Source organism: Rhinoraja longicauda, chromosome 4 (assembly GCF_053455715.1).
Source record: "Rhinoraja longicauda isolate Sanriku21f chromosome 4, sRhiLon1.1, whole genome shotgun sequence".
NCBI classification, from domain to species: domain Eukaryota; kingdom Metazoa; phylum Chordata; class Chondrichthyes; order Rajiformes; family Arhynchobatidae; genus Rhinoraja; species Rhinoraja longicauda.
The window spans coordinates 73,721,955-73,746,540 of record NC_135956.1 but is presented as its reverse complement, the minus strand read 5'-3'; the positions used below and the strand labels follow the sequence as shown (position 1 = coordinate 73,746,540).

The following is a 24,586-nucleotide window of genomic DNA, read 5'->3' as shown; positions in this document are numbered from 1 at the left end:
AAGTGCTGAGCAACCAGGAGATCAGGTAGTTTAAGGCGGACTGAACGGAGGTGTTCAGCGAAACGACTGCTTGGTCTCGCACAATGTACAGCAGTTAATACCTGGAACACCGGATACAGTAGATGAGGTTGTACGAGGTGCAAGTGAACCTCTGCCTCAACTGGAAAGACTGTCAGGGTCCTTGGATGGTGTCGAGGGGGAAGGTAAAGGGACAGGTGTTGCATCTCATGTGGATGCAGGGGAAAGTACCTTCGGGGGGGGGGGGAAAGTTTGGGTGAGAAGGGACGGGTTGACCGGGGTGTGGCGGAGGGAACGGTCTCTGCGGAAAGCAGTGGAGAATGGAAGATGTGGCCAGTAGTGGGATCCCGTTGGAGGTGGCGAAAATGTTGGGAGGATTATATGCCGTATGTGACGGCTGATGGGGTGGATGGTGAAGACAAGGGGGCTTCTGTCATTACGAATGGGGGGAGGTGGAGCAAGAGCGGAGCTGCAGGATAACGAAGAGACCCTAGTGAGAGCTTCATCTATAATGGAAGAGGGGAACTCCCGTTTCCTAAAGAATGAGGACATCTCCGATGGCCCGGTATGGAAAACCTCATCCTGGGCGCAGATGCGGCATAGACGGAGGAATTGGGAGTAGGGGATGGAGTCTTTACAAGGAGCAGGGTGGGAAGAAGTGTAGTTTAGATAGCTATGGGAGTCAGTGGGTTTGTAAATGTGTTCAGGGCGGCAAGGATACCGGGGAGTGGGAAGACTTTGCTTTGGTGAGGGTGCAGAGGAGGTTGAGCAGAATGCTGCCTGGATAGTGGGTTTCTGCTGCAGGAAGAGGCTGGATAGACTTGGAACATCAGGGGTTAAGGGGAGACTTGATAGAAGTATATAAAATTATGTCCAACACAAGAGGGCACAGCTATTAAGTGAGAGGGGGGATGTTTATTGGAGAAGTACAGGCAAGTTTTGTTTTTATACAGCATCGTGGAGGCCGATTGTGGCGTTTAAGGGGTTTTTAGATAGGCACAAGGAAATGCAGGGAATAGAGGGATATGGATTATGAGCAGGCAGGTGTGACGAGTTTAACTACGCATCATGTTCAGCACAAACATTGTGAGCTGAAGGGCCCATTCATGTACTGTTCGATGTTCTTTGAATAGGCTACTCAATGAATGAGACTGCACGGGCATGAAGGACAGATAGGCATCCTTGCCATATTATTCTACAACTTAAAAATCGTTGACCCAGTGTGCTCAGGTTTCCAGGTGTGGATATGCTGAATGCTTGACCATCAATCTGTTCTTTCCTCTATATTATAGCACCAGGTCCTCAATAAAACCTTTCACCTGGCAGCTTTGCCGAGGCTCAATGTTTGTGTTTAGAAATGTGGCGTTATACAAGCCTTGCCATATTACTGCACTGACGCCAATTTTGGAACAGTCTCGGGCCTCACTGAAACCTGTTCACCACGGTGATTTTGGCCCGGAAACATTTTAACTCAATATCCCAACAGCATTATCATGAAATCAAATGAAAACTCTAATTGATATAAATTTATAAGTTCAGATTTCTGAATAATGCTCCAGTATGGAGTTTCCTGTTTACAATCTGTTTTATTAGCTTAACAATTGAACATGCAACATACTTACTTTAATGCTGCATAATAAAATGTACCAAACCATATGCTGGATGTCAACAAATGCATTGGGATCATGACTTTCCCGTACTGTTTGAATGTCTTTTGGAAGCGCTGGAAGAGACCGATGGAATGGTCTTGGAGAGGATCCTTTTCTACATCTACCGCATCTGGGTTTATTTTTGTTTCGGAAAAGTATTTTTTTTGGACCGTGTCTGACAAGGAGTCCAGATCTGGGTCACTCCTCGGTAAAGACTTGGGGTCTTCTGGCTTGGCATCGTCTGACTTGGCTTTGGCAGTGTCCTTGTGGTCTGTGGATGAGGATTCCGCTTGGAAATCTGGCCTCCTCTGTTCTAACGCAGCAACTGTGCAGGACGTGTGTAGGAGTTGTCCCGGGTGAGGGAGAAGAAACAGCGTCTTCCCACAGGTGGCTGGAAATATGCGAGTGACACAGTGTCGGACATTACAGACTTGCTTCGAGTGCCAAAGAACAGTTTGGAAGAAGTAGCTCTGCATTTTTAAGTTTCCAGTCTGATAACTGCTAGTCTAATAATGGAAGAACTGGGGGGAAAAAAAAAATCAAGAGTTACAAAACATGTTTGGTCAGATTACTAATAGCATTTCCAGTCACTGTACACTCGGTACTCCTCCTCTTTTCAGTAAAAACGTGCTTGAGGTTATATTTCATTTTGAACATCGTAAACCAAAACCTTTCTGCCTCTTCTACTTGTAGGAGATCGTGAACAGTCACATGGGTCTTCCACTACTACCGATATAATGAAGTTACAAATTATTAATAATGTTTGTAAAGAAAAAGCCATTTAATTTGATACTTGCTTTCTGTCAATACAATCTTTAAGCTGAGGCAAGTGTTTAATTGTCTTAAGTGCCAAAAATGGAACAATGAAATTCTTACTTGCAGCAGCATAACAGGTCTGTAACAGTACGCTAAACACAATAAACCACAAAAAGTTCAATAAATTTCAAAAAGGACATCCACTTTAACATCCAAATGTACTGCCAATGAGTTATCCTGAAGTGTGATCATTGTTCCATGGGAGTGCGTCAGCCAATTTTTGCTTCACTTGGTCTCAAGTAGCAGTAATCAGTTGTTTTTAGATTATATTTCATCAGTGAGATTGAACTTCAGAGAATATTTTCTCAACAATGCAGAAGTCCTTTTCAAATTGATCCACTTGTCACGGTTGGCAAGGCAAGATTGATAATATGTAGGACTTGAGAGCCATTTACAAGAAATATGTTCTCCTTTAGCAAAGTAGTACTTTTTAATCAAAGTTGCCATGGATTTACTTTATATACTGAACTTTCTTCTGTGGTTTCTTCTGGGATTTACAGAATAATAATTTGACATATCTGTTGTGCAGCTGCAAGTATTTCATTGTTCCATTTCAGGATACATGACAATATAACTCACTTGACTCTTCTCTCCCTAATGCTATTTGTATCCATTTGCGCAGTAATCAACAAGAACCAGAGTCCTCCAGCACTTTGTGTTTTGCTCAGCATCTGCAGTTCCTTGTGTCTCCATTTTCAGATAGTTAGGCTACCTTACTTTCTACCTTATTTTTTTTAGGTTTGATTGATTGAGGGGCTTCGAGCTGGAAGTTCAGTCTGCTTCGCCTTCCACCGAGAGACACAAGTAGTTGGAGTAACAGTTAGCATCTCTGGAGAAAAGGAATATAGGTGACGTTTCAGGTCGAGACTCTTTTTCAGACCGAGAGTCAGGGGAGAGGGAAGCGAGAGCCTTCCACAGAGGCTGCTGGGCCTGCTGAGCTTTTCCTAACATTCTCTGTTACATAGAAACATAGAAAATAGGTGCAGGAGTAGGCCATTCGGCCCTTCGAGCCTGCACCGCCATTCAATATGATCATGGCTGATCATCCAGCTCAGTAACCCGTACCTGCCTTCTCTCCATACCCCCTGATCCCTTTAGCCACAAGGGCCACATCTAACTCCCACTTAAATATAGCCAATGAACTGGCCTCAACTACCCTCTGTGGCAGAGAATTCCACAGACTCACCACTCTCTGTGTGAAGAAATGTTTTCTCATCTCGGTCCTAAAAGACTTCCCCCTTATCCTTAGGCTGTGACCCCTGGTTCTGGACTTACGATCTCAGATCTTCCTCGCAGCCCGACACGAGGGACCCACATGGGCTGGAGTAACCTGTCACGTTTCATGTCCACAGTCACTCTGATCTGACGCCCGCCCACTTACATCCCATTCAATTGACAATTTCCTGTAACTTGGCAGGGTGGTAGTGTGAATGAAGGCTGGCCGGGGGTTAGTGGGCTGCGGCTACTCGCCGGCCCCGTTCTCCTTTAAAAGCCCTTCAGAGCCCGAGCCCGAGGCCTTCCTCGGCCCCTCCCCTCAGGTGCTGCTCCCGGCACTCGGGACCAGGCCCGCACTCAGGCAGCTCTGCCCTCCTCTTCCACCACCGCCATCAGCCGCTCATGAATCTCAGCTCACCTTCCCACCAAACGGTTCTGTTTGTTTTTGTGATTTCCCGCAACCGCTTTGCTCATCCGCTCCTCGCCCAGATGGTGACCGCTGATCACCGCGCATGCGCCGACAGGAGGTCGCGGAGCACTCTGGGTGCTGTAGTCCTAAATTCGGGCTCGCTCGCTCCGTCGGGACCCGCGACCGTGAGGACTACAAATCCCAGGTATCCCAGTCTCTGTCCCTCTCTTCCCCCCGCCTCCTTCCCAGTTCTCCCACTGTCTTCCTGTCTCCACCTATATCCTTCCTTTGTCCCGCCCCCCTGACATCAGTCTGAAGAAGGATCTCGACCTGAAACGTCACCCATTCCTTCTCTCCCGAGGTGCTGCCTGACCCGCTGAGTTTCTCCAGCATTTTGTGAATAAATACCTTGGATTTGTATTAGCATCTGCATCGGCAGTTATTTACTTACACTGCAAATCCCAGGGTGCACCTGCCGCTGCTTCTGCGCATGCGTCCGAAGAGGGACCGCAGGGCGATGTAGTCCCCATGGTGGGTGACTCAGTGAGTGCTGCGACCGGGAGGACTACAAATCCCAGGGTTCACCGCTCCCGGATCATCCCAGGCCCACCTCCTGTTTTATTGACTGGGTCCACGTGTTTACTGGAGAGGGTGATGCATCAATAATCGTGTTTTAGCTTCGTAACCCTTCCTTTCCATCTCTCCCCATCCTAATTCTCCAACCAGTTTGACCTCCTTTTAAAATTTTACATTGTATTCCTCGTTGTCACCTTCCACTCGCTAACAGTGATCTATTCTCATTTTCTTTGAACCACATCTCCTTTGATCTCTCGTTTTCACACCTTACCCTTCAATATCTCTCTTTTACCTCTCCCCTGACTCTCAGTGAAGAAGGGTTTCGACCCGAACCATCACCCATTCCTTCGATTCAAAGAATACTTAATGGCAGGGGAGAGCCTGTGATCAAAAAGGCGGGGGAAAGAGCAACCCGTTCTTATTGGATTGGATACAAGTGTATGTTCTTATAAGAGCAGTATCTGTATCCGGGCATTGTCGAGTCGTGGATCATGGACAAGGATCGGAGGTCACGTCGGTGGTCACGTCGGTGATCAGGAGTCTGGCTTAGGGGTGGATCCATGCTGGTTGGGTAACCAACCTAACACCCTTATCCAGGCGGGATGGCGGTAGCAAATGGAGTGGGAGGACCGGGTATCCGCAATACGCTGCGAGTGTCGGTGAAGGACCTCAGGGAGGGGAGCCCCTTCTCACGGGACCTCTTCACCAAGAAGGTCCTGCTGGAGGCCTGCAAATTCAAGGCCGAGGACATTTACTGTCTCCAGGACTTCCCGGGTAACGGCTACTTTGACGTTTCTTTCAAGCACCCGGTGCGATGGCAGAAGATGCTGCAAGACTTCCGGGAGAAGGGGAAGGAAGCTCTGTTGTCGCTGCTGAAGGTGCAGCCGCTCTTCACCCTTCCCACCCAGAAGGAACAGTTGATCACGGTGCACATGTTAGGGCGGCACGGTAGCGCAGCGGTAGAGTTGCTGCTTTACAGCGAATGCAGCGCCGGAGACTCAGGTTCGATCCTGACTACGGGTGCTGCACTGTAAGGAGTTTGTACGTTCTCCCCGTGACCTGCGTGGGTTTTCTCCGAGATCTTCGGTTTCCTCCCACACTCCAAAAGACGTACAGGTATGTAGGTTAATTGGCTGGGTAAATGTAAAAATTGTCCCTAGTGGGTGTAGGATAGTGTTAATGTACGGGGATCACTGGGCGGCACGGACATGGAGGGCCGAAAAGGCCTGTTTCCGGCTGTATATATATGATATGATATGTTCAACCGGCATGTGCCCGTCGTGGATGTCCTCGCCTTCCTTGCTCGCTATGTCGAAGGGGCAAGGAACTGTGTAGACGAGAAGGACTTGTTCGGGATCTGGACGAGCAAGCGGCAAGTCAAGGTGAAGCTGAGGGTGGACGGGAAGGGAGCCCTCATCCACCCACCCTCGGTGTTCGCCATCGGAGGGAACCGAGGCTACATGTCCTACGCGGGGCAACCCAGGGTGTGCAGGAAATGCAACAAACCTGGGCACGTGGCGGCAGAATGTAAGACAGTCGTCTGCAAGAACTGCAAGCTGGACGGCCACGAGACTTAAGGACTGTAAGGAGAGCAAGATCTGCAACCTGTGCGGGGAGGCAGGCCACCTCTACAGGGCCTGCCCTATGTACAGGCGACAAGAGGGGCCGCTGCCAACACCCCTAGGGTGGTCGAGACGCCTCCCACCACTGCTAAGGCCCAAACAGAAAAGGAGGGCAGGAGCAACGACAGCTCGACCACCTCGAGCCCCCAACCGCCGGACAGAGACCCCCAGCCCCCTGTCCAGGAGGGCGAGTCGATGGAAGAGGGGGAACAGGAGGAGGAATGGAAGGTGGTGAAAAGGAGGAAACCCCAGAGGGATCTGCCCAAAGAGCAAAGGCCGGAGGGAGCAGGCAAGTCTAAGAAAAGAGTCCTCTCCCAGACCGACGCCAGCAACCTCTCCTCTTCGGAGGATGAGGCGACATTGAGGACCCGACGACGGAGGCAGAGGAAGAAAACGGGGGAGGAGAATGGAAAGAGGAAGGACACGCCTGTGGTCCCCCAGCTCCAGGAGACCCGTAGCAGCACAGCGGCCAATGGGCCCCAGCCCCGGGAGACCGGGAGCAGTGCAGCGGCCATTGGGACCCAGCTCTGGGAGACCGGGAGCAGTGTAACGGCCAATGGGCCTCAGCTCTGGGAGACCGGGAGTAGTGCAGCGGCCAATGGGCCCCAGCTCCGGGAGCAGTGCAGCCGACGCCATACCCCAGCTACAGGAGACAGAGTGGGCCCAGAAGAGGATAAAACAAGGAGTGCCCTCTAACAACTCCAGCCACGCCAAAAAACTCGCCCCTTACTGAGGAAGCCAGCACCCAGTACCTGTGCCACGAAAAGGTGCTGAAACTCACCCAAACGATGTACATGCTGGGGCAGAAGGATGGCCTGGGCCTCTAACGGAAAATGGAGCTGAAACTGGCATCCCTAAACATGCGCAGTATGAAGAGCACTGCGTGATGTGTAAACGCCGTGCAGTACCTGGCCAAGGTCAAGGCGGACGTGACTTTTCTGCAGGAGTGCGGGCTCCCACACCTCCGCTGCAATCGGAGGTGGTCGCGATGGTGGCCCCACGGACTGTCGATATGGTCGGGGGGCATTGATTGTCACGCATCCAGTCTGGGGATCTTGCTGCGGGTAGGGAGCTTCACTGAGGTCAGGGAGGTGGTTGAGGGGCATCTCCTGGTGGTGGATGTAATGTGCCGTGGCTCTCCGCTCCGGCTGATTGAAGTGTACGCCTCACCCGTGCGGAGCGAGCCGTTGGCCGTCCTCCAGCAGCTCCCACCGCTGCTGGCCACGTCCCGGCCGCTCGTTCTGGCCGGTGACTTCAACTGCATCATCGATACAGCTGGACGATCTGGCAGCGCCGACCACAAACTTGACGGCACCTCCAAACTCCTGATGGAGACCGTCAAAGTAGCAAAGCTGCGAGACGCCTTCAGCGACCCTGCAGGCAGGTCCCAGCCGCGGTTCACCTGGTCGGGACTGAACGGTTCTGCCTGGTCCCGGTAAGACATCACGGTCAGACATATCGACCTCAAGCAGGTGTTCTTCACTGACCACTGCCTCCTTCGAAGTTGAAGGGGTACTGATTGAGAATGAGGGGTACTGATTGAGAATGATCAGCCATGATCACATTGAATGGCGGTACTGGCTCGAAGGGCCGAATGGCCTCCTTCTGCACCTATTGTCTATTGTCCTTCAGACCTCCTGTCACCTACAGGAGAACCGGAAGGCCGGTAGAGGGACGTGGAAGTTAAATGTGGAGCTGTTGACCCCAGAGAACATTGTCAATAGTCAATAGTCGTTTATTTGTCACATACACATAAATGTGTAGTGAAATGAAACATTACCCGCAGTTGAACAATAAGACCAATAAGAATAATCAATAAAAATGCAATAACACATACAATCACAAACTAACACCAAACAAAAAAGAAACATCCATCACAGTGAGTCTCCTCCAGTCCCTCTTCACTGTGATGGAAGGCCACAATGTCTTTTCTCTTCCCTGCCGACTTCTCCTGCGGTCAGGCTGTTGTCGTTGCCACGTCGGGGCGGTCGGGGCTCCCGACATTGAAGCCCCCGCTGGGCGGTGAAAATCCCGCGGCCTATTCCAGGCCGCGCCGGACGGTGAAAGGTCCGCGGCGGGCCGACCCAAGCCCCGCGATTCGGGGCGGGCGAACACGCTGCCTCTGCCGCTGCCGGTGCTCCCGATGTCGGCCCCCACTCAGGGGCCTGCGGGCTTCCGACGTCCACGCGGCCCGCGCCGGAGCCTCCGGAGACGAGTCGCAGCCGCTCCCGCAGCATCCGCAGGCAGCCAGCGCCGCAGGTGGTGAGTCCGGGCCGCAGGCTCTGCAAACCAGAGCCCCAGGTGGTCCCAGGTGCATGGCCGGTGGTAGGCCGCAACGGGAACGGGGACACGACACAGAAACAAAGGTCGTGTCTCCGTTCGGGAGAGAGAATTTTACAGTTCCCGTTCCCCCCCACACACATAACATACAAACCCTACACCATATTAAAACTACAATTCATACAAAAACAACAAAAAACACAAAAGACAGACGGACTGCAGGCAAGCCGCAGCTGCGACGGCAGCACTGGCTCCTCCCCGATTGAGGAGCTAAAGAGGGACTACGCATGTTGGAGAACATGTGAAGCTCCTCTTTGACTCCCCGACACTCTGGTGGGAAGCAACCAAGGAGAACATCAAGAAGTTCTTCATCTCTAAAGGGGTTCTTAGAGCAAGACAGAGTAAGAGGGAATTGTGTCAACCCCAGACATATCTGCAGCAACTGCTCCTTCTGCAGTCGAGAGTGGTATATATGAGGGAGGAGCTTAGAGAGTTGAAGGGCCGGCAAGCTCGGCTCTTTACCTCTGAATCCTCCAAGATCATCTTCCGGTCCAGGGTCCGCCATGTTGAGCAGGATGAGACGTGCTCACGCTTCTTCTTCCATAAGGTTCACAGGGGGAGCTCTGTGATCAACAGCCTTAGGGAGGAGGACGGCTCGGTAACATCCTTGCAGACAGACACGCTGAGGATCTGCAGATCCTTTTATAAGGATTTGTACGACATAAAGACCACAGAAAGCACCGCCTCCTAGAACTTCCTGTCCTCCATCACGGAGGTCTTGGACGACAGCAAGCGGGAGAGTCTGGACAAACCACTGACCCTGGAGGAGCTGACTGGCTCCATCCGTTCCTTTGACTCGAGTAAAACTCCCGGCAGCGACGGCTTACCAGCAGAGTTGTATTGGGCTCTGTGGGACTGGGTGGGCCCGGACCTGCTGGAAGTGTACAACCACATACTTCTAGCCGGCAGCATGTCGGACTCTATGAGGAAGGGCAGCATCACCCTAATCTACAAGCAGAAGGGGGGGGGATGAATGATATAAGGAATTGGAGACCCATCACATTGTTGAATGTAGATTACAAGATCCTGTCTAAGGCCATCGCCAACCGGGTCAAGTCTGCTCTGGGACAGGTGATCCACCCGGACCAAACCTTTGCTGTACCTGGCTGGAAAATCTCAGACAGCCTGGTGCTGCTGAGAGATACCCTTGCCTATGTGCAGGACAGACGGGTGGATGCCTACCTGGTCAGCTTGGAACTTGAGAAGGCCTTCGACAGGATATCGCACACGTACATGAGGGACGTGCTCTCCAAAATGGGCTTTGGGGAAGGAATCAGGAAGTGGATCCAACTGCTCTACACCGATATCTGTAGTGCAGTCCAAATCAATGGGTGGGAATCAGACGGCTTCCCCGTCAGGTCTGGAGTCAGGCAGGGTTGCCCTCTCTCCCCTGTCTTGTTCGTCTATTGTATTGAGCCTTTTGCCGAGTCCATCAGGAAGGATGCGAGCATGAGGAGTGACATTGCCAGGCAGTGGGGGCACTCAGGTCAAGGCCTCCCTGTACATGGACGATGTCGCTGTCTTCTGCTCGGATCCAGGGTCGGTCCGCAGACTGATCAGCGTCTGCGACCAGTTTGAGTCGGCCACGGGGGCCAGGGTAAACCGCAGGAAGAGCGAGGCCATGCTCCTTGGTAACTGGGGATCTGGTTCGGGAAGGCTGAGGCGTGTGACAAGAATTGGCTCCCCCCTCCTCTCCCCCCCTTCCTCTCTCCCCCCTCCTCTCTCACCCCCTCTTCTCTCCATCCCTCCTCTCTCACCCCCTCCTCTCTCCCCCCCTCCTCCTCTCTACCCCTTCCTCTCTCCCCCCTCCTCTCCCCCTCCTTTCTCCCCCTCCTCTCTTGCCCCCTTCTCTCCCCCCTCCTCTCTCCCCCCTCCTCTCTCCCCCTCCTCTTTCCCCCCTCCTCTCTCCCCCTCCTCTCTCCCCCCCTCCTCTCTCCCCCTCCTCTCTCCCCCTCCTCTCTCCCCCCTCCTCTCTCCCCCCTCCTCTCTCCCCCCTCCTCTCTCCCCCTCCTCTCTCCCCCTCCTCTCTCCCCCTCCTCTCTCCCCCCTCCTCTCTCCCCCCTCCTCTCTCCCCCTCCTCTCTCCCCCCTCCTCTCTCCGCCCTCCTCTCTCCCCCCCTCCTCTCTCCCCCTCCTCTCTCCCCCCCTCCTCTCTCCCCCCTCCTCTCTCCCCCTCCTCTCTCCCCCCTCCTCTCTCCCCCCTCCTCTCTCCACCCTCCTCTCTCCCCCCTCCTCTCTCTCCCTCCTCTCTCCCCCCTCCTCTCTCCCCCCCTCCTCTCTCCCCCCTCCTCTCTCCCCCCTCCTCTCTCCCCCTCCTCTCTCCCCCCCTCCTCTCTCCCCCCCTCCTCTCTCCCCCCCTCCTCTCCTCTGCTGAATGCTGAGCATAGAGCAGTGCATGACCATGTGTGCAGCTGCTTGGAAAGGAATGTTCCTTCAATGTTTTTCATTGATACACCAGCAGGAATGGGCAAAACAATTCCCACTAATTTGATCCTCTCCAAAGTTCATGGTCAAGTTGATGTTGCTTTTGCTGTAGCGTCCTCTGGTATACCAGCTATATGCCTGGTGGAAGAACTGCACATTCTCGATTCAAGATACCCATCGAAGTGACCGATAATACAATGTGCACCATTGAGAAGAACTCCAACATGGTTCATTTGATCAGAAGTGTGAGACTGATTGTTTGGGATGAGTGCCCGATGATTAGGAGGGAGAGCTTTGAAGCGGTGGACAGAACTCTTCGAGATCTATGCAAAAAAAACGATGAGCTTTTTGGCGGCATTCTTACCTTTTGTTGTGCCGATTTTCGACAACTCCTTCCTGTTGTGAAAAGGGGAAATGATGCTGACGTTGAAAATTCCTGCAACAAGAAATCCTATTAACGTTCAAATTGTTATATTTTGTTATTCACATTTTAAACTTTAATAAATCCCTTTTCCACTTGCTGTGCCCGTCAGCCGCCCATGCGCAATAATACCTCCATGTTCCACGTCACCATGGAAACCCGACGGGCGGGAATGGCGGCGCCGCCGGAGAGCCCCAAAGAATGGAGGGGCGGAGATAAGGGGGGATGGAGTGGGTGACTAGGGGGTAGGAGGGGAAGGGGGGAGGGGGTGGGGAAGAAGTGAGGGAGGGGAGGGTGCTGGACGAATGCAGTAAAAAAACACCACTTTAAAGAAAAATCTCAATTTTCATTGAGATTTATTTAATTTTTTAAAAAAGAGTCATTTATTTTAAAGAAAAAAGTGTGATTTCCCCCACATCACAATGGCAACCCAATGAGTTGTGGGCCCAATGGGTACTCTTTAAACACAAAGAAGGAAAGGACAGACTGTTGGCAAGGCAGCCTTAAGTCTTATGAAAGTCTTGCTTGCAGCAGCAGCATAACACAACAATTTAGTGTGTGTGTATATATGTACACACAAGCACGTAGCACACATGCACGCACATATATATATAAATATATATATAAAGCTAATTGAATTCATGTATAAAAATAATTAGAAAAGGGTCCACTCCTTTCCACAACCTAAAAGTACCTTATTTTTAATTTAGAGATACAGCAATTACCCAATTCTGATGGTCTCTTGATTGAATCATCAATTCAGTTTCTCTCCCCACAGATGTTGCCTGACCTGTTGAGTGTTCCCCTTCCTATTTTATTTCAGATTGCTGGCATTTTTGGTATATTTATTTAATTTTCACATCTTGGAAATATCCTGCAGTTTCAGGGGACACAATTGAAGGAAAAAATGATTAACTCTTCAGATAACATCCTTTTCTAGAAGTTGAACATAGCAGATGGCATCTGACTGCTGAACATTTTAGTTTATTAGTTTTAGAGATTCAGCATGGAGACAGGCCCTTCGGCCCACCGAGTCCTCGCTGACCATCGATCACCCGTACACTAGGGCAGCACGATGGCGCAGCGGTAGTGTTGCTGCCTTAGTGCCAGAGACCCGGGTTTGATCCTGACTAAGGCTGCTGACTGTATAGAGTTTGTACGTTCTCGCTGTGATCTGTGTGGGTTTTCTCTGGGTGTTCCGGTTTCCTCCCACATTCCAAAGACAAGCATGTTTGTAGATTAATTGGCTTGGTATAATTGTAAATTGTCCCTAGTGTGTAGGATAGTGCGTGTATAGGGTGATCGCTGGTCGGTGCGGTCCCGGTGGGCTGAATGGCCTGTTTACACACAGTATCTCTAAGCTAAACTAAACTAAACTATATTTGTTCTATGTTACCCCGATTTTATAACCTATACACTAGGGTCAATTTACCAAAGCCACAGAGCGGCACGGTGGCGCTATGGTAGAGTTGCTGCCTTACAGCACCAGAGACCCGGGTTCAATCCTGACTACGGGTGCTGTCTTTACGGAGTCTGTACTTTCTCCCCATGAACGCATGGGTTTTCCCCAGGTCCTCCGGTTTCCTCCCACACTCCAAAGATGTGCAGGTTTGGAGGTTAATTGGCTTTGGTGAAAATTGTAGATTATCCCTAGTTTGTAGGATTGCTCTGCATGAACCCAGTGGGCTGAAGGGCCTGTTTCTGCACTATATCTTTAAACTCAGAAGGCAGTGGAGGCCAATTCTCTGAATGCATTCAAGAGAGAGCTAGATAGAGCTCTTAAGGATAGCGGAGTCAGGGGGTATGGGGAGAGGGCAGGAACGGGGTACTGATTGAGAATGATCAGCCATGATCACATTGAATGGCGGTGCTGGCTCGAAGGGCCGAATGGCCTCCTCCTGCACCTATTGTCTATTGTCTTTAACTAAACTAAATTTTCTCATTCTTTCGGAAACAACGTTTAAAACCTAGGATTAAATTCCCTAACCAAAAGAAATTCATTTCCAAAGGACCTCAGGAGTATGGGAAAGAGGTTGCATTTAGAACATTTAATTGGATCCACATGTTACTGGAAGGGTCGACACATCAGAAGTGGTTTTGGGGAAACGGGGATTTGTAACTAAAATTATGAGAGGCAGTATATAAAATTATGAGGGTAGACAGCCAGAACCTTTTTCCCCAGATGGAAAAATCAAATACTAGAAGGTGAGAGGGACAAAGTTTAAAGGAGATGTGTGGGGCAGGTTTATTTTACACAGAAGATGGTGAGTGCCCGGAATGCGTTGCCAGGGATGGTGGTGGAGGCAGATATGATAGTGGCATTTAGAGGTTTTTGGATAGGCACATGGATATGCACGAAATGGAGGGATATGGATTATGTGCAGGTAGACAAAAGACGATCTTGGCATCAGGTTCGGCACAGACATTTGTGCTGAAGAGTCGGTTCTTGTGCTGTACAGTTCCATGTTCTATTTAGATTTACAGCTTCTGTAGTATTTTATCAAGAGTGTTTAATTGTCATATGTGCCAGCCACAAAACCATGAAATTCCTACTAGCTGCAGCTTAACATGCCCGTTTTTGTAACAGAATTTAATAATCTTTTTACTATCTTCACTGGTTTCTGTTCCACTGCCCTTTGCAAATTTTTTTTTTTTAAATTTCTAACAATTTCCTGTTCTGATTAAAGGCAATTGATCTTCACTCTTCACTCAGAGGGTGGTGGGTATATGGAATGAGCTGCCAGAGGAGGTAGTTGAGGCCAGTACAATAACAATATTTTTGAAAGACACGTGGATAGGTACATAAATAGGAAATGTTCAGAGGGATATGGACGAAATGCGGGCAAATGGAGCTAATTTAGATGGAGCATCTTGGTCAGCACACATGTTGGGCCGAAGGTTCTGTTTTCGTGCTGTCTGACTCTACGACTCTCTATCGTAAACATTAAATCTGTTTCCCACTCCAAAGATGTTGCTGCCATTTACTACTTTCAGCTTGTCCTTTCTCAATTTTCACTATTTGCAGGGCATGGGGGAGTGGTGTTCACTAGCAAACCCTATATTGATTACCCATTTCTTCTTGAAATCTAGTAGAATGGTCCTATTCTTCAGGTTTAGATTTATTATTGTCACATGTACCAAGGCACAGTGAAAAGCTTTGTTTTGCATGCCTATTCAAACAGATCAGATAAACCATACATAGATACAACCAGTTCAAACATAAGTATAACAGATAGAGCAAGGGGGGAGATACAGAGTGCAGAATATAGTTCTCAGCATTGTAACACATCGGTTCCATAGATAGTTTGAAGAAGGGTCTCGACCCAAAATGTCACCCATTCCTTCTCTCCAGAGACGTTGCCTGTCCTGCTGAGTCACTACAGCTTTTTGTATCTATCTTCAGTTCCACAGATAAAGTTCAATGTCGTCAATGGGCTAGAGGTGAATCGGAGAGAACCCTAACTGATGGAAGGGCCGTTCAGAAGACAAATAATAGAAGGGAAGAAGTTATTCCTGAGTTAGTTCAAGCTTCTGTAACTTTCGGCCCAATGTCATTCTTGCCAAGAATGGGCAAAAGTGGTTGATTCCTTCTGTAAAGTGAATGAGTAGACAGGATAATCTGGCACTGCTATGATTTATGTGGGAACTATGTCAAAGTCTATGAAGGGGTCCAGGAGTTTGGATGAAATTAATTGATATCAAGGTTATATGGCAGTTTGTCTTTTTTGTTCTTTATGTAAATCTATGTGCACCACTGAATATCTTGCATTCCCAAAGAAAGGTTTATATTCTTTACTCCAACATTGTCAAAGATTGCTAGCACACCTCACGTGGTGTTGCTGAATAAACTGGAAGGTTTTCTCCTGACTTAACGTGGAAAATTGTTGTGTTATAGCAGCTGTTCAATTCCCCATGCAGCTACAGTGATGATCATAGACAATATCATCTGTGATGGGTCTCGACCCAAAGCGTCACCCATTCCTTCTCTCCCGAGATGCTGCCTGACCTGCTGAGTTACTCCAGCATTTTGTGAATAATATCATCTGTGATTTTGGTTCAGTCTCTTGTGAGTTTGTGGCATGTAGTACAATCTAATTGACAAATTCAAACAGTGGGGAGTGGGGGTTTGCGATAGATTTTAAAGGCACTGAAGGAAATTAGAGTGGAGAGCCATTAGAAGATGCTATGGTAGTTTGCATGGACAACCTTTTGATTGTAGAGAGTCACTGAAGCCCTGCAAATGTTCGTGTGAGCGACCTGTCCTAGAACTCCCTTATTACATCCAGGATTCTTGTTGCATTATTATGGAATGTAGCTAAGTACGGATCCAATGCCATCTGTAAATTCGCTGATGACACCACTGTGGTTAGCAGAATCATGGCTGGTGATGAGTCAGCATGCAGGAGAAATAGAACACCTGGATGAGTGGTGTCTCGCTCAACGTCAACAAGACCAAGAAACGAACGTTGGCCTCAGAAAGGGGAAGCCGAGAGACCACAAGCCAATGTTAATTGGTGGGTCGGTGGTGGAGAGAGTTAGCAGCTTCAAATTCCTGGGCGTTAACATCTCATTTAATCTGTCCTGGGCCCAACACATAGATGTCATCATGAAGAAGGCACACCAGCGCTTCTACTGTCTTAGATGTTTAACGAGTCCATCACGGGTACTGACCTTCCTACCATCAAAGTGATCGATAAGAGTCGCTGCCTCAAAAAGGCAGCCCGCATCATCAGAGACCCACACCACCCTGGCCACACTCTCATTTCATTCCTGCCATCGGGAAGAAGGTACCATGCCATCGGGAAGAAGCATGAAAACTGTAACATCCAGGTTCAGGAGCAGCTTCTTCCCTACAACCATCAGGCTATTAAATACTCCAACCTCCAAATAAGCTTTGAACTATATAGATGGGGGGCATTTTTTTCTGGCCTTGCTCTATTATTGTGCTTTTATATATTATATATATATACTGAATTTTTTTTGTTGTATATTATGGTGGTGTTTACACAGTATTATGTTTACATATTGTTGTGCTGCAAGTAAGAATTTCATTGTTTTGTTTTGGGACATACGACAATAAAACACTCTTGACTCTTGAAATTCAGCATGTCACCGAATACTCTAACTAACGTCTACAGATGTACTGTAGAAAGCATCATCAAAGGTTACATCATGGCCTGATATGGCAATTTCAATCCTCAGATCGCTGCAGAGAGTAGTGGACTGAGCCCCACCATCACGGGCACTGCCCTCCCCTCCATCGAAAGCATCTACATGAGGCGTTGCCGCAACAAGGCGGCATCCATTATCTAGGATCCCCACCATCCGTTGTGCCCTCTTCCCGCTACCATTGGGTAGGAGATACAGAAGCATGAAGTCCCACACCACCAGGTTCAGGACCAGCTACTTTTCTTTCACTATCAGATTCTAGGACCTGCACAGATCCTAATCCTGCCTCAGCAACAAGACACTATAGGACTCCTCTCGCACTACGTGGACTTGTGTTCTAATTGTGATTCCACTTATGTCTTGTTTTTTTTGCACTGTCTGTTTCTTTATTACTGTCTTTCAGAATTATATGTGTAATTCATAAATAGTTCATGTATGATTTATGTTTTACGTGTTTGAGTCTAGGTGCCTGTGTTGCTGCTGCAAGGAAGATTTTCACTGTACCTATACCTCACTGTACTTGTGCAAATGGCAATAAACTCAACTTAACTGTAAAACATTTGAATGTTACTATATATTATTGTCATAAATAAGAATAAAAAATAATCACGAGATCGGGCCTCATCTGAGAGAGAAACTGAGTTAATATTGTAGGTTAACACCTATCATCAAGGATCCCCACCATCCGGCCATGCCCTCTTCTCACTGCTACCGTTGGGCAAGAGGTACAGGAACCTTTCACCGAAATATAGTAGACTGCAGGTGAGAAGGGGGAGTTTTAATGGAGATCTGAGAGGTAAATTTTCCACACACAGATCATTTGGTATCTGGAATGAGCTGGCAAAGAAGGTGGTGGAGTTAGGAACAGTCCTTTTGTGTATTACCCAGCCTCTGCAGTTCTTTATTCATTTGACTGCTCTACTGCGAAACCACCTCAAGGTGTGCCTGCTTTGAAGAAGTCCTCCTCGTCTCTCAGACGGGAGTTCTGTGGGACCCTCTCTCATTGCTCCCCCTCTGTGATCCATACTGCCCTCCAAACTTTGTCCTGCCTCTCCCCTTTTCCAGTTTTAGACAATAGACAATAGGTGCAGGAGTAGGCCATTCGGCCCCTCGAGCCAGCACCGCCATTCAATGTGATCATGGCTGATCATTCTCAATCAGTACCCCGTTCCTGCCTTCTCCCCATACCCCCTGACTCCGCTATCCTTAAGAGCTTTATCTAGCTCTCTCTTGAATGCATTCAGAGAATTGGCCTCCACTGCCTTCTGAGGCAGAGAATTCCAGAGATTCACAACTCTCTGACTGAAATTTTTTTTCCTCGTCTCCGTTCTAAATGGCCTACCCCTTATTCTTAAACTGTGGCCCCTGGTTCTGGACTCCCCCAACATTGGGAACATGTTTCCTGCCTCTAATGTGTCCAACCCCTTAATAATCTTATACGTTTCGATAAGATCCCCTCTCATCCTTCTAAATTCCAGTGTATACAAACCTAGTCGCTCCAGTCTTTCAACATATGACAGTCTCGCCATTCTGGGAATTAACCTAGTAAACCTACGCTGCACGCCCTCAATAGCAAGAATATCCTTCTCCTCCCCATACAATCAGTCTGAAGAAGGCTCTTGACCCGAAATGTCACCTATCCATGTTCTCCAGAGATGCTGCCTCACCTGCTGAGCAACTCTAGCACATTGTGTCCTTTTGTGTTTTAACCAACAACTACAGTTCTTTGTTTTATACATGAATGTTTAAGAGACTGGTACTTGAATGAGCAGGGCATAGAGGGATCTGGAACTAATGCAGGCAGGTGGGATTAGTATAGATAGATATGATGGTGAAACGGCATGAAAACCTGGCGAGTCTTGCATATAGTGTAGGAAGGAACTGCAGATGCTGGTTTACACCGAAGATAAACACAAAAAGCTGGAGTAACACAGCAGGTCAGACAGCATCACTGGAGAAAAGGTATAGGTGACGTTTCGGGTCGAGTCCTTTCTTCAGACTGAAAAAGATTCTGAAGAAGGGGTTTGCCTGAAACGTCACCTATTCCTTTTCTTCAGAGAAGCTGTCTGACCCACTGAGTTACTCCAGACTCTTGCATATAAACTAAGTGGGCTTTTTCTAAGTTTTATGTACATATTGTACTTGTGTCTGGCAATAATCTGATCTGTATGCAAAAAAACAATTTCACTGTGCCTTTGTATGCGTGATAATAAAGGAACCAGGCGGCACGGTGGCGCAGCGGTAGAGTTGCTGCCTTACAGCAAATGCAGCGCCAGAGACTCAGGTTCGATCCTGACTACGGGCGCCATCTGTACGGAGTTTGTACGTTCTCCCCGTGACCTGCGTGGGTTTTCTCCGAGATCTTCGGTTTCCTCCCACACTCCAAAGATGTACAGGTATGTAGGTTAATTGACTGGGTAAATGTAAAAATTGTCCCTAGTGTGTGTAGGATAGTGTTAATGTGGGGGGATCGCTGGGCGGCGGAGACTCGGTGGGCCGAAGGGCCTGTTTCCACGCTGTATATCTAAATCTAAATCTAAAATACTGGAGTAACTCAGCAGGACAGGCAGCATCTCTGGATGGGTGACATTTCAGGTCGAGACACTTCTTCAGACAGAGAGTCAGGTGAGAGGGAGACACAGAGATAACAAATGTAAGATGTGAAAACGAGACATCAAAGGGGATGAGTTTCAAGGAAAATGTGGAATATATAATTGTTAGCAAGGGGAAGGTGACAACGAAGTATGCAAAGATAAAAATTTAATTAAGGGGACAGTCAGACCAGTCTATGGGATTGATAGTTCTCTCTCCAGTCTGACTGTTCCCTTGATTACATTTTTATCTTTGTTTGCTTTGTTATCACCTTCCTCTAGCAAACAATGATCTAGCTAACAGTCTGATGAAGGGTTTCGACCCGAAACGTCACCCATTCCTTCTCTCCTGAGATGATGCCTGACCTGCTGAGTTACTCCAGCATTTTGTGAATAAATACCTTCGATTTGTACCAGCATCTGCAGTTATTTTCTTATACTACAGTATTCTTCAGCTAGGTCTAAAGAAGGGTCTTGAACCGAAATATCACCCATTCCTTCTCTCCAGAGATGCTGCCTGTCCCGCTGAGTTACTCCAGCATTTTGTGTCTACCTTCAATGTAAACTAGCATCTGCAGTTCCTTCCTGCACATTGGTTGAATAGAGATGGTGGGCCTAAGGGTCTATTTCTGTGCTATACAACTCCAAGACTGCATTTTAATATTCCAGGGCGAATCAATACACGTGAATTTCCAGTTTAAATTCCATTTGGAATATTTTGGAGGACCAAGAACCAAGGCAGCTTATATAATAACAATATTTCCCAAAGAGTTCGATAAACTCAATCAATTTTGTATTGAATAGGAAACTTCATTAACGGTGGAGTATGCGCTTCGTTGCCAATTCCAGTCTTATATGACTCTCCATTTAATCTGGTTTCCCTCGGCTGTGCACATGCAGCCGGTGAACGGTGAATCAATTTAGGACATTGCCTTTTTATTTACCTCCCCCGAGGAGCAGCATGTTCCATTTCATGGCGAAGGGTCCATGGTGATATTTTGCAAATACAAAAATGTAAAATACAACGAAACGACAGAATATTCGGATCCGCCAGAGGAACTGCGGGGATCGGGTATTTAAAAAAAATGCGAATAAAAAAAGGTTTTGGTTTTTTTTTGTTGTTGCATTACCATCGGTCATCATTTCTGGGTCTGTAGTAAATTGGAAGAGGGGCAGCCGCTGAGGAGCAATGCAGCACCAGTGAAGAGATTTCAGTTGCAGCTTCGCCGTGCTGGAAGGGTAGCTGTGAGTTTGGCTTCAGAGGCTAGAACGTGATCAGAGCTCCTGCCAGTTCACAAGCTGGGATATTGCTGGAGCGCGGTCGCATTCAAGTGCGCACTCGAAGAATGGAACATGCAAAGGGAGGCACAAAATGGTGTTCCTTGCTCTTGTGGATTACATACCTCCTGCTCCTGACAGAAGCGAAGAGAGCGGTGAAGTGCCCCGCGGGATGCACTTGTTCCAAGGACAATGCTTTGTGTGAAAATAGAAAATCCATTCCTCACAGTTTCCCGCCTGGCGTGGTCTCCTTGTAAGTACTATCTCGGCGGTGTGAAATGTGATTGTTATTTAACAGTAATGGAAACGCCTTGAGATGCTCGTTATATAAATGGTGCATTGTCACTGTCGGGCAGGGAAGGGATTAAATAGATACAACCATCTCTACCTATGTTAGTTTCATCTTTGTCAAGCATCGGCTAAAAATAGACTATTGTGATTACAGACATCCAAACTGACAGATAATTAGACACTGTAGCCAAGATGTAATGCGTCCGTTTGTCAACATTGACCGTCGATTGAAGCACTGGTCATTCTTGTGTCTTAACGGATTTTAATTTATTTGCAGATCATTTGTGAAGTCTGGTTTCAGCGAAATCCCAGAAGGCAGCTTCTTACTCCTGCCGTCTCTGCAGCTTCTGTAAGATTATTTCAGTGTTTATTCGCGTGGCCAACCGTGTCTTTTTTTTGTTTGTTGGTAACACACAATTTCACTTCATATTTCGTTGCCGAGAAGCGACTGCTGTTTTCGACCGTGATTATTGCAGCAGTCGTGGTTTATATGTGGATTTGCAATCAACAAGTCAGATTTAAATTTCAACAAATAGCAACGAGATTTAAAATAATAATAATAATAATCCATGGTTCTGCCAAAGCTCCAACAGCGGGCGCAACTTGCCTTGTTATTGCCAAAGGATGATTTAATTATTCAGGATTTAAACTAGAAACCATTATTTTTTAATATTTACACTGGGTATTGTGACAACAGACGGTCGGACGTGGAAATGCGTCCTTGCAATAATTTTAGGAAAAATAATTAAGGATTTAAAAAGCCGCATCCAAACTCGAGAAGGGAATCATATTCTTGGCACCTCAACCCTATAAGGACTGCAGTGGGCTCGACTGCAGTAAACGTGTAATGGGGGCAAGATTACATTTTGTTTTAAATTACGGCCACAATGCTTTACATTCCTCGCAGAGGAACAAAAAACAATGTAAACATTGGAATTACTTTACATGCGCTGTCTCGGGCCCAAGACATACCAGGTAGCGGTTTTTAATAGACTTGTACAGTGTTTTGCGACATTATTTAGAAATTATCCCGCAAAAAACGTCCCCAGGAAAGCTTTAAGCATTACTTGAAACCTCGGAGCGCACTGGGATCCTTGCCAGTATTCAGAATGGTTCTCAAGGTAACTACAGATAGCATCGTTTCATTGCTATGGAAATGGTATCGTTAAATTTATGTAGAATCAGCGTGTACCAGAGTTGTCATGCAGACGGCGTACAACACGGAAACAGGCCCTTCTGCCCAACTGGTCCATGCCAACCCAGATGCCCCATTTAAGCTGGTCCAATTTGCCCGCGCCCATCAATCTTTCTTATCCATATACCTGTCTTTTAAATGTTGTTATGGTATCTGTCTCAACCATCTCCCAGGGCAGCTCTTTCCATATACCCACCACTCTCTATTAAATCTTGTCCCTCTCACCTTAAACATGTCCTCTTGCTTTTGATTCCCCTACCCTGGGTAAAAGGGAGTGCATTCACCCTATCTATTTCTCTCATGATCGTATACACCTCTGTAAGATCAACTCTCAGACTCTGGCGCTCCAAGGGATAAAGTCCTAGCCCGCCCAACCTCTCTCTACAGCTCAGGCCCTCGAGTCCTGGCAACAGTCCTGGTATTTTACAGCCAGCACACAAAATACTTTTGAAATGTGATCACTTTTGGAAAGAAAAAAGGATATAGACCTGCTAATGTTCACATAGAAAGGAGTCATAGAGTAATACAGCGTGGAAACAGGCACCTCAGCCCAACTTGCCCACATCAACCAACAGGCCTCAGCAACACTAGTACCACCTGCCTGAGTTTGGCCCATTTCCCACTAAACCTTTACTATCCATGTGCCTGTCTTTTAAATGCTGTTATAATACCTGCCTCAACTACCTCCTCTGGCAGCTTGTTCCATACATCTGCCACACTTTGTGTAAAAAAAGTTGCCCCTCAGGTTCCTATTAAATCTTTCCCCGTCACCTTAAACCTATATCCTCTAGATCTTGATTCCCCTGCTCTGGGTAAACGATTCTGTGCATTTACTTATTCCTCTCATGATGTTATACACCTCTATAAGAACACCCCTCATCCTTCTGCGCTCCAAGGAATAAATTCCAGGCCTGCTCAACCTCTCCCTAATAGCTCAGGCTTCGAGTCCTGGCAACATCCTCGTAAATTTTCTCTGCAACCTTTCCAGTTTAACAACATGTAGTTTTATTTTTAAAGTTATTCACATTTTAAAGTTTAAAAGGAGGGGAGGGGGAGGGGAGGAGGGAGGGGGAAGGGGGGAGTGGGGGAGAAGGGAGAGGGGAGGGTTGAGGAGAGAGGTGGGGGGGAGGACAGGACAGGGTGCTGCACCAATGCAGGAGAGGTTTGGGCCCAACGGGTCCACTTTGTCTAGTATATTATTAAATCCAGGATTCACTATCTGGCAGGGCATGATCAAAAGCGTTAAGTTCTCATACACTGTGCTCCACTTAGAGCCCCTGATGCTCCCCAGTTGCTGGCTGAAGGACCAACCTCCCACAGAAAGTAGAGCACAGAGAAGCAGTGATACAACAGCATGAATGGGTGAACAACCGTAATGAGGATTATGGACAACCTGCCTCATTACAGACAGGAGGCTTGCGAGCAATGTCTTCATTTAAATTGCTACCTGTTCACATTTTCAGCAGAGCAGGTGCTTAAAGATTTCAATATTTGGAAAAAAGGGTGTGCGAAGGACATCAGCTTGCACAGTCAAATGTGAGGCGGATGAGGGGAGACCTCATTGAAACCTGCCGCGTAATAAACCGCCTACATAGAGTGGATATGGAGAGGATGTTTCTAATAATGGAGAGTCTAGGACCAGAGGGTACAGCCTCAGAATAAAAGGACGTACTTTTAGGAAATAGATGAGGAGGAATTTCTTTAGTCGGAGGGTGGTGTATCTGTGGAATTCATTGCCACGCACGGCAATGGAGGCCGAGACATTGGGTATTTTTAAGGTGGAGATTGATAAGTTCTTGATTAAGTAAGGGTGGCAAAGGTTATGAGGAGTAGACAGGAGAATGGGGTTGTGAGGGGAAAATAGATTGAATGGCAGAGCAGACTCAATGGGACGAATGGCCTAATTCCGCTCCTATGTCTTGTGACAAACACACTGTGGAGGTGCAGATGAGGTAAGGAATGTTACCCAACACTCTCCAGTGAAGGATACTCTTTTACCAAATTAAAGTCCTTAGGTATTGGCCTGTGGATATTTATTTTTTGTCCCCTCTTATATCTGTAATAAGGTTTACATTTCAGTCATGAGGTTAGGCCAGGGACATTGAGGCAGTTCTCCTTGGAGTAAAGAAGGTTTGGAGGAGATTTAACAGAGACTCAAGAGGATCTTACTTGCTGACTTGTGTTATGGAGAGAGTTTAGAGTTTAAAGAGACAGCGTGGAAGCAGGCCCTTCGGGCCACCGAGTCCGCGCCGACCAGTGATCCCTGCAAAATCCTACACACCAGGGACATTTTAGAATCTTAATGAAGCCAATGAACCTACAAACCTGTACGTCTTTGGAGTGTGGGAGGAAACAGGAGCAACCGGAGAAAAAAGCTTCTCACTGTAGGGCCCTGTGCAGTCATGTGCAGAACGTACAAACTCCACACAGACAGCACCTTTAGTCAGGATCGAACCCGAGTCTCTGTCGCTGTAAGGCAGCAACTCTACCGCTGTGCACTGTGACTTATTTCATGGGCGACAGGCGTGTGCAGGGAATAGAACTTATAGGATTGTTCCACTAAGAGGTAGCAG

At 47.9% G+C, this 24,586-nt stretch overlaps 2 protein-coding genes across 3 annotated transcripts in view; one reads left to right on the top strand and one right to left on the bottom strand.

Annotated features, from left to right (window-relative positions):
- Window positions 1–20,761, bottom strand: part of fam210aa (family with sequence similarity 210 member Aa) — a 28,843-nt gene extending 8,082 nt beyond the window's left edge. Inside the window, exons 1-4 of one of the 2 annotated variants that reach the window (XM_078398058.1) lie at window positions 20,653–20,761; window positions 12,215–12,363; window positions 11,433–11,504; window positions 1,641–2,188 (exon numbers count right to left, since the gene is read on the bottom strand). In XM_078398058.1, coding sequence (XP_078254184.1) covers window positions 1,641–2,143 — 503 coding nt within the window. In that variant the 5' untranslated portion in view covers window positions 2,144–2,188; window positions 11,433–11,504; window positions 12,215–12,363; window positions 20,653–20,761. Of the gene's footprint in view, window positions 1–1,640; window positions 2,189–4,116; window positions 4,222–11,432; window positions 11,505–12,214; window positions 12,364–20,652 lie in introns of those variants that run through there. The other variant, XM_078398057.1, reaches the window with a different exon arrangement.
- Window positions 20,171–24,586, top strand: part of LOC144592871 (leucine-rich glioma-inactivated protein 1-like) — a 34,394-nt gene continuing 29,978 nt past the window's right edge. The window contains exons 1-2 of the mRNA XM_078398056.1: window positions 20,171–20,780; window positions 21,096–21,167. Coding sequence (XP_078254182.1) covers window positions 20,596–20,780; window positions 21,096–21,167 — 257 coding nt within the window. The 5' untranslated portion in view covers window positions 20,171–20,595. The remainder of the gene's footprint in view (window positions 20,781–21,095; window positions 21,168–24,586) is intronic.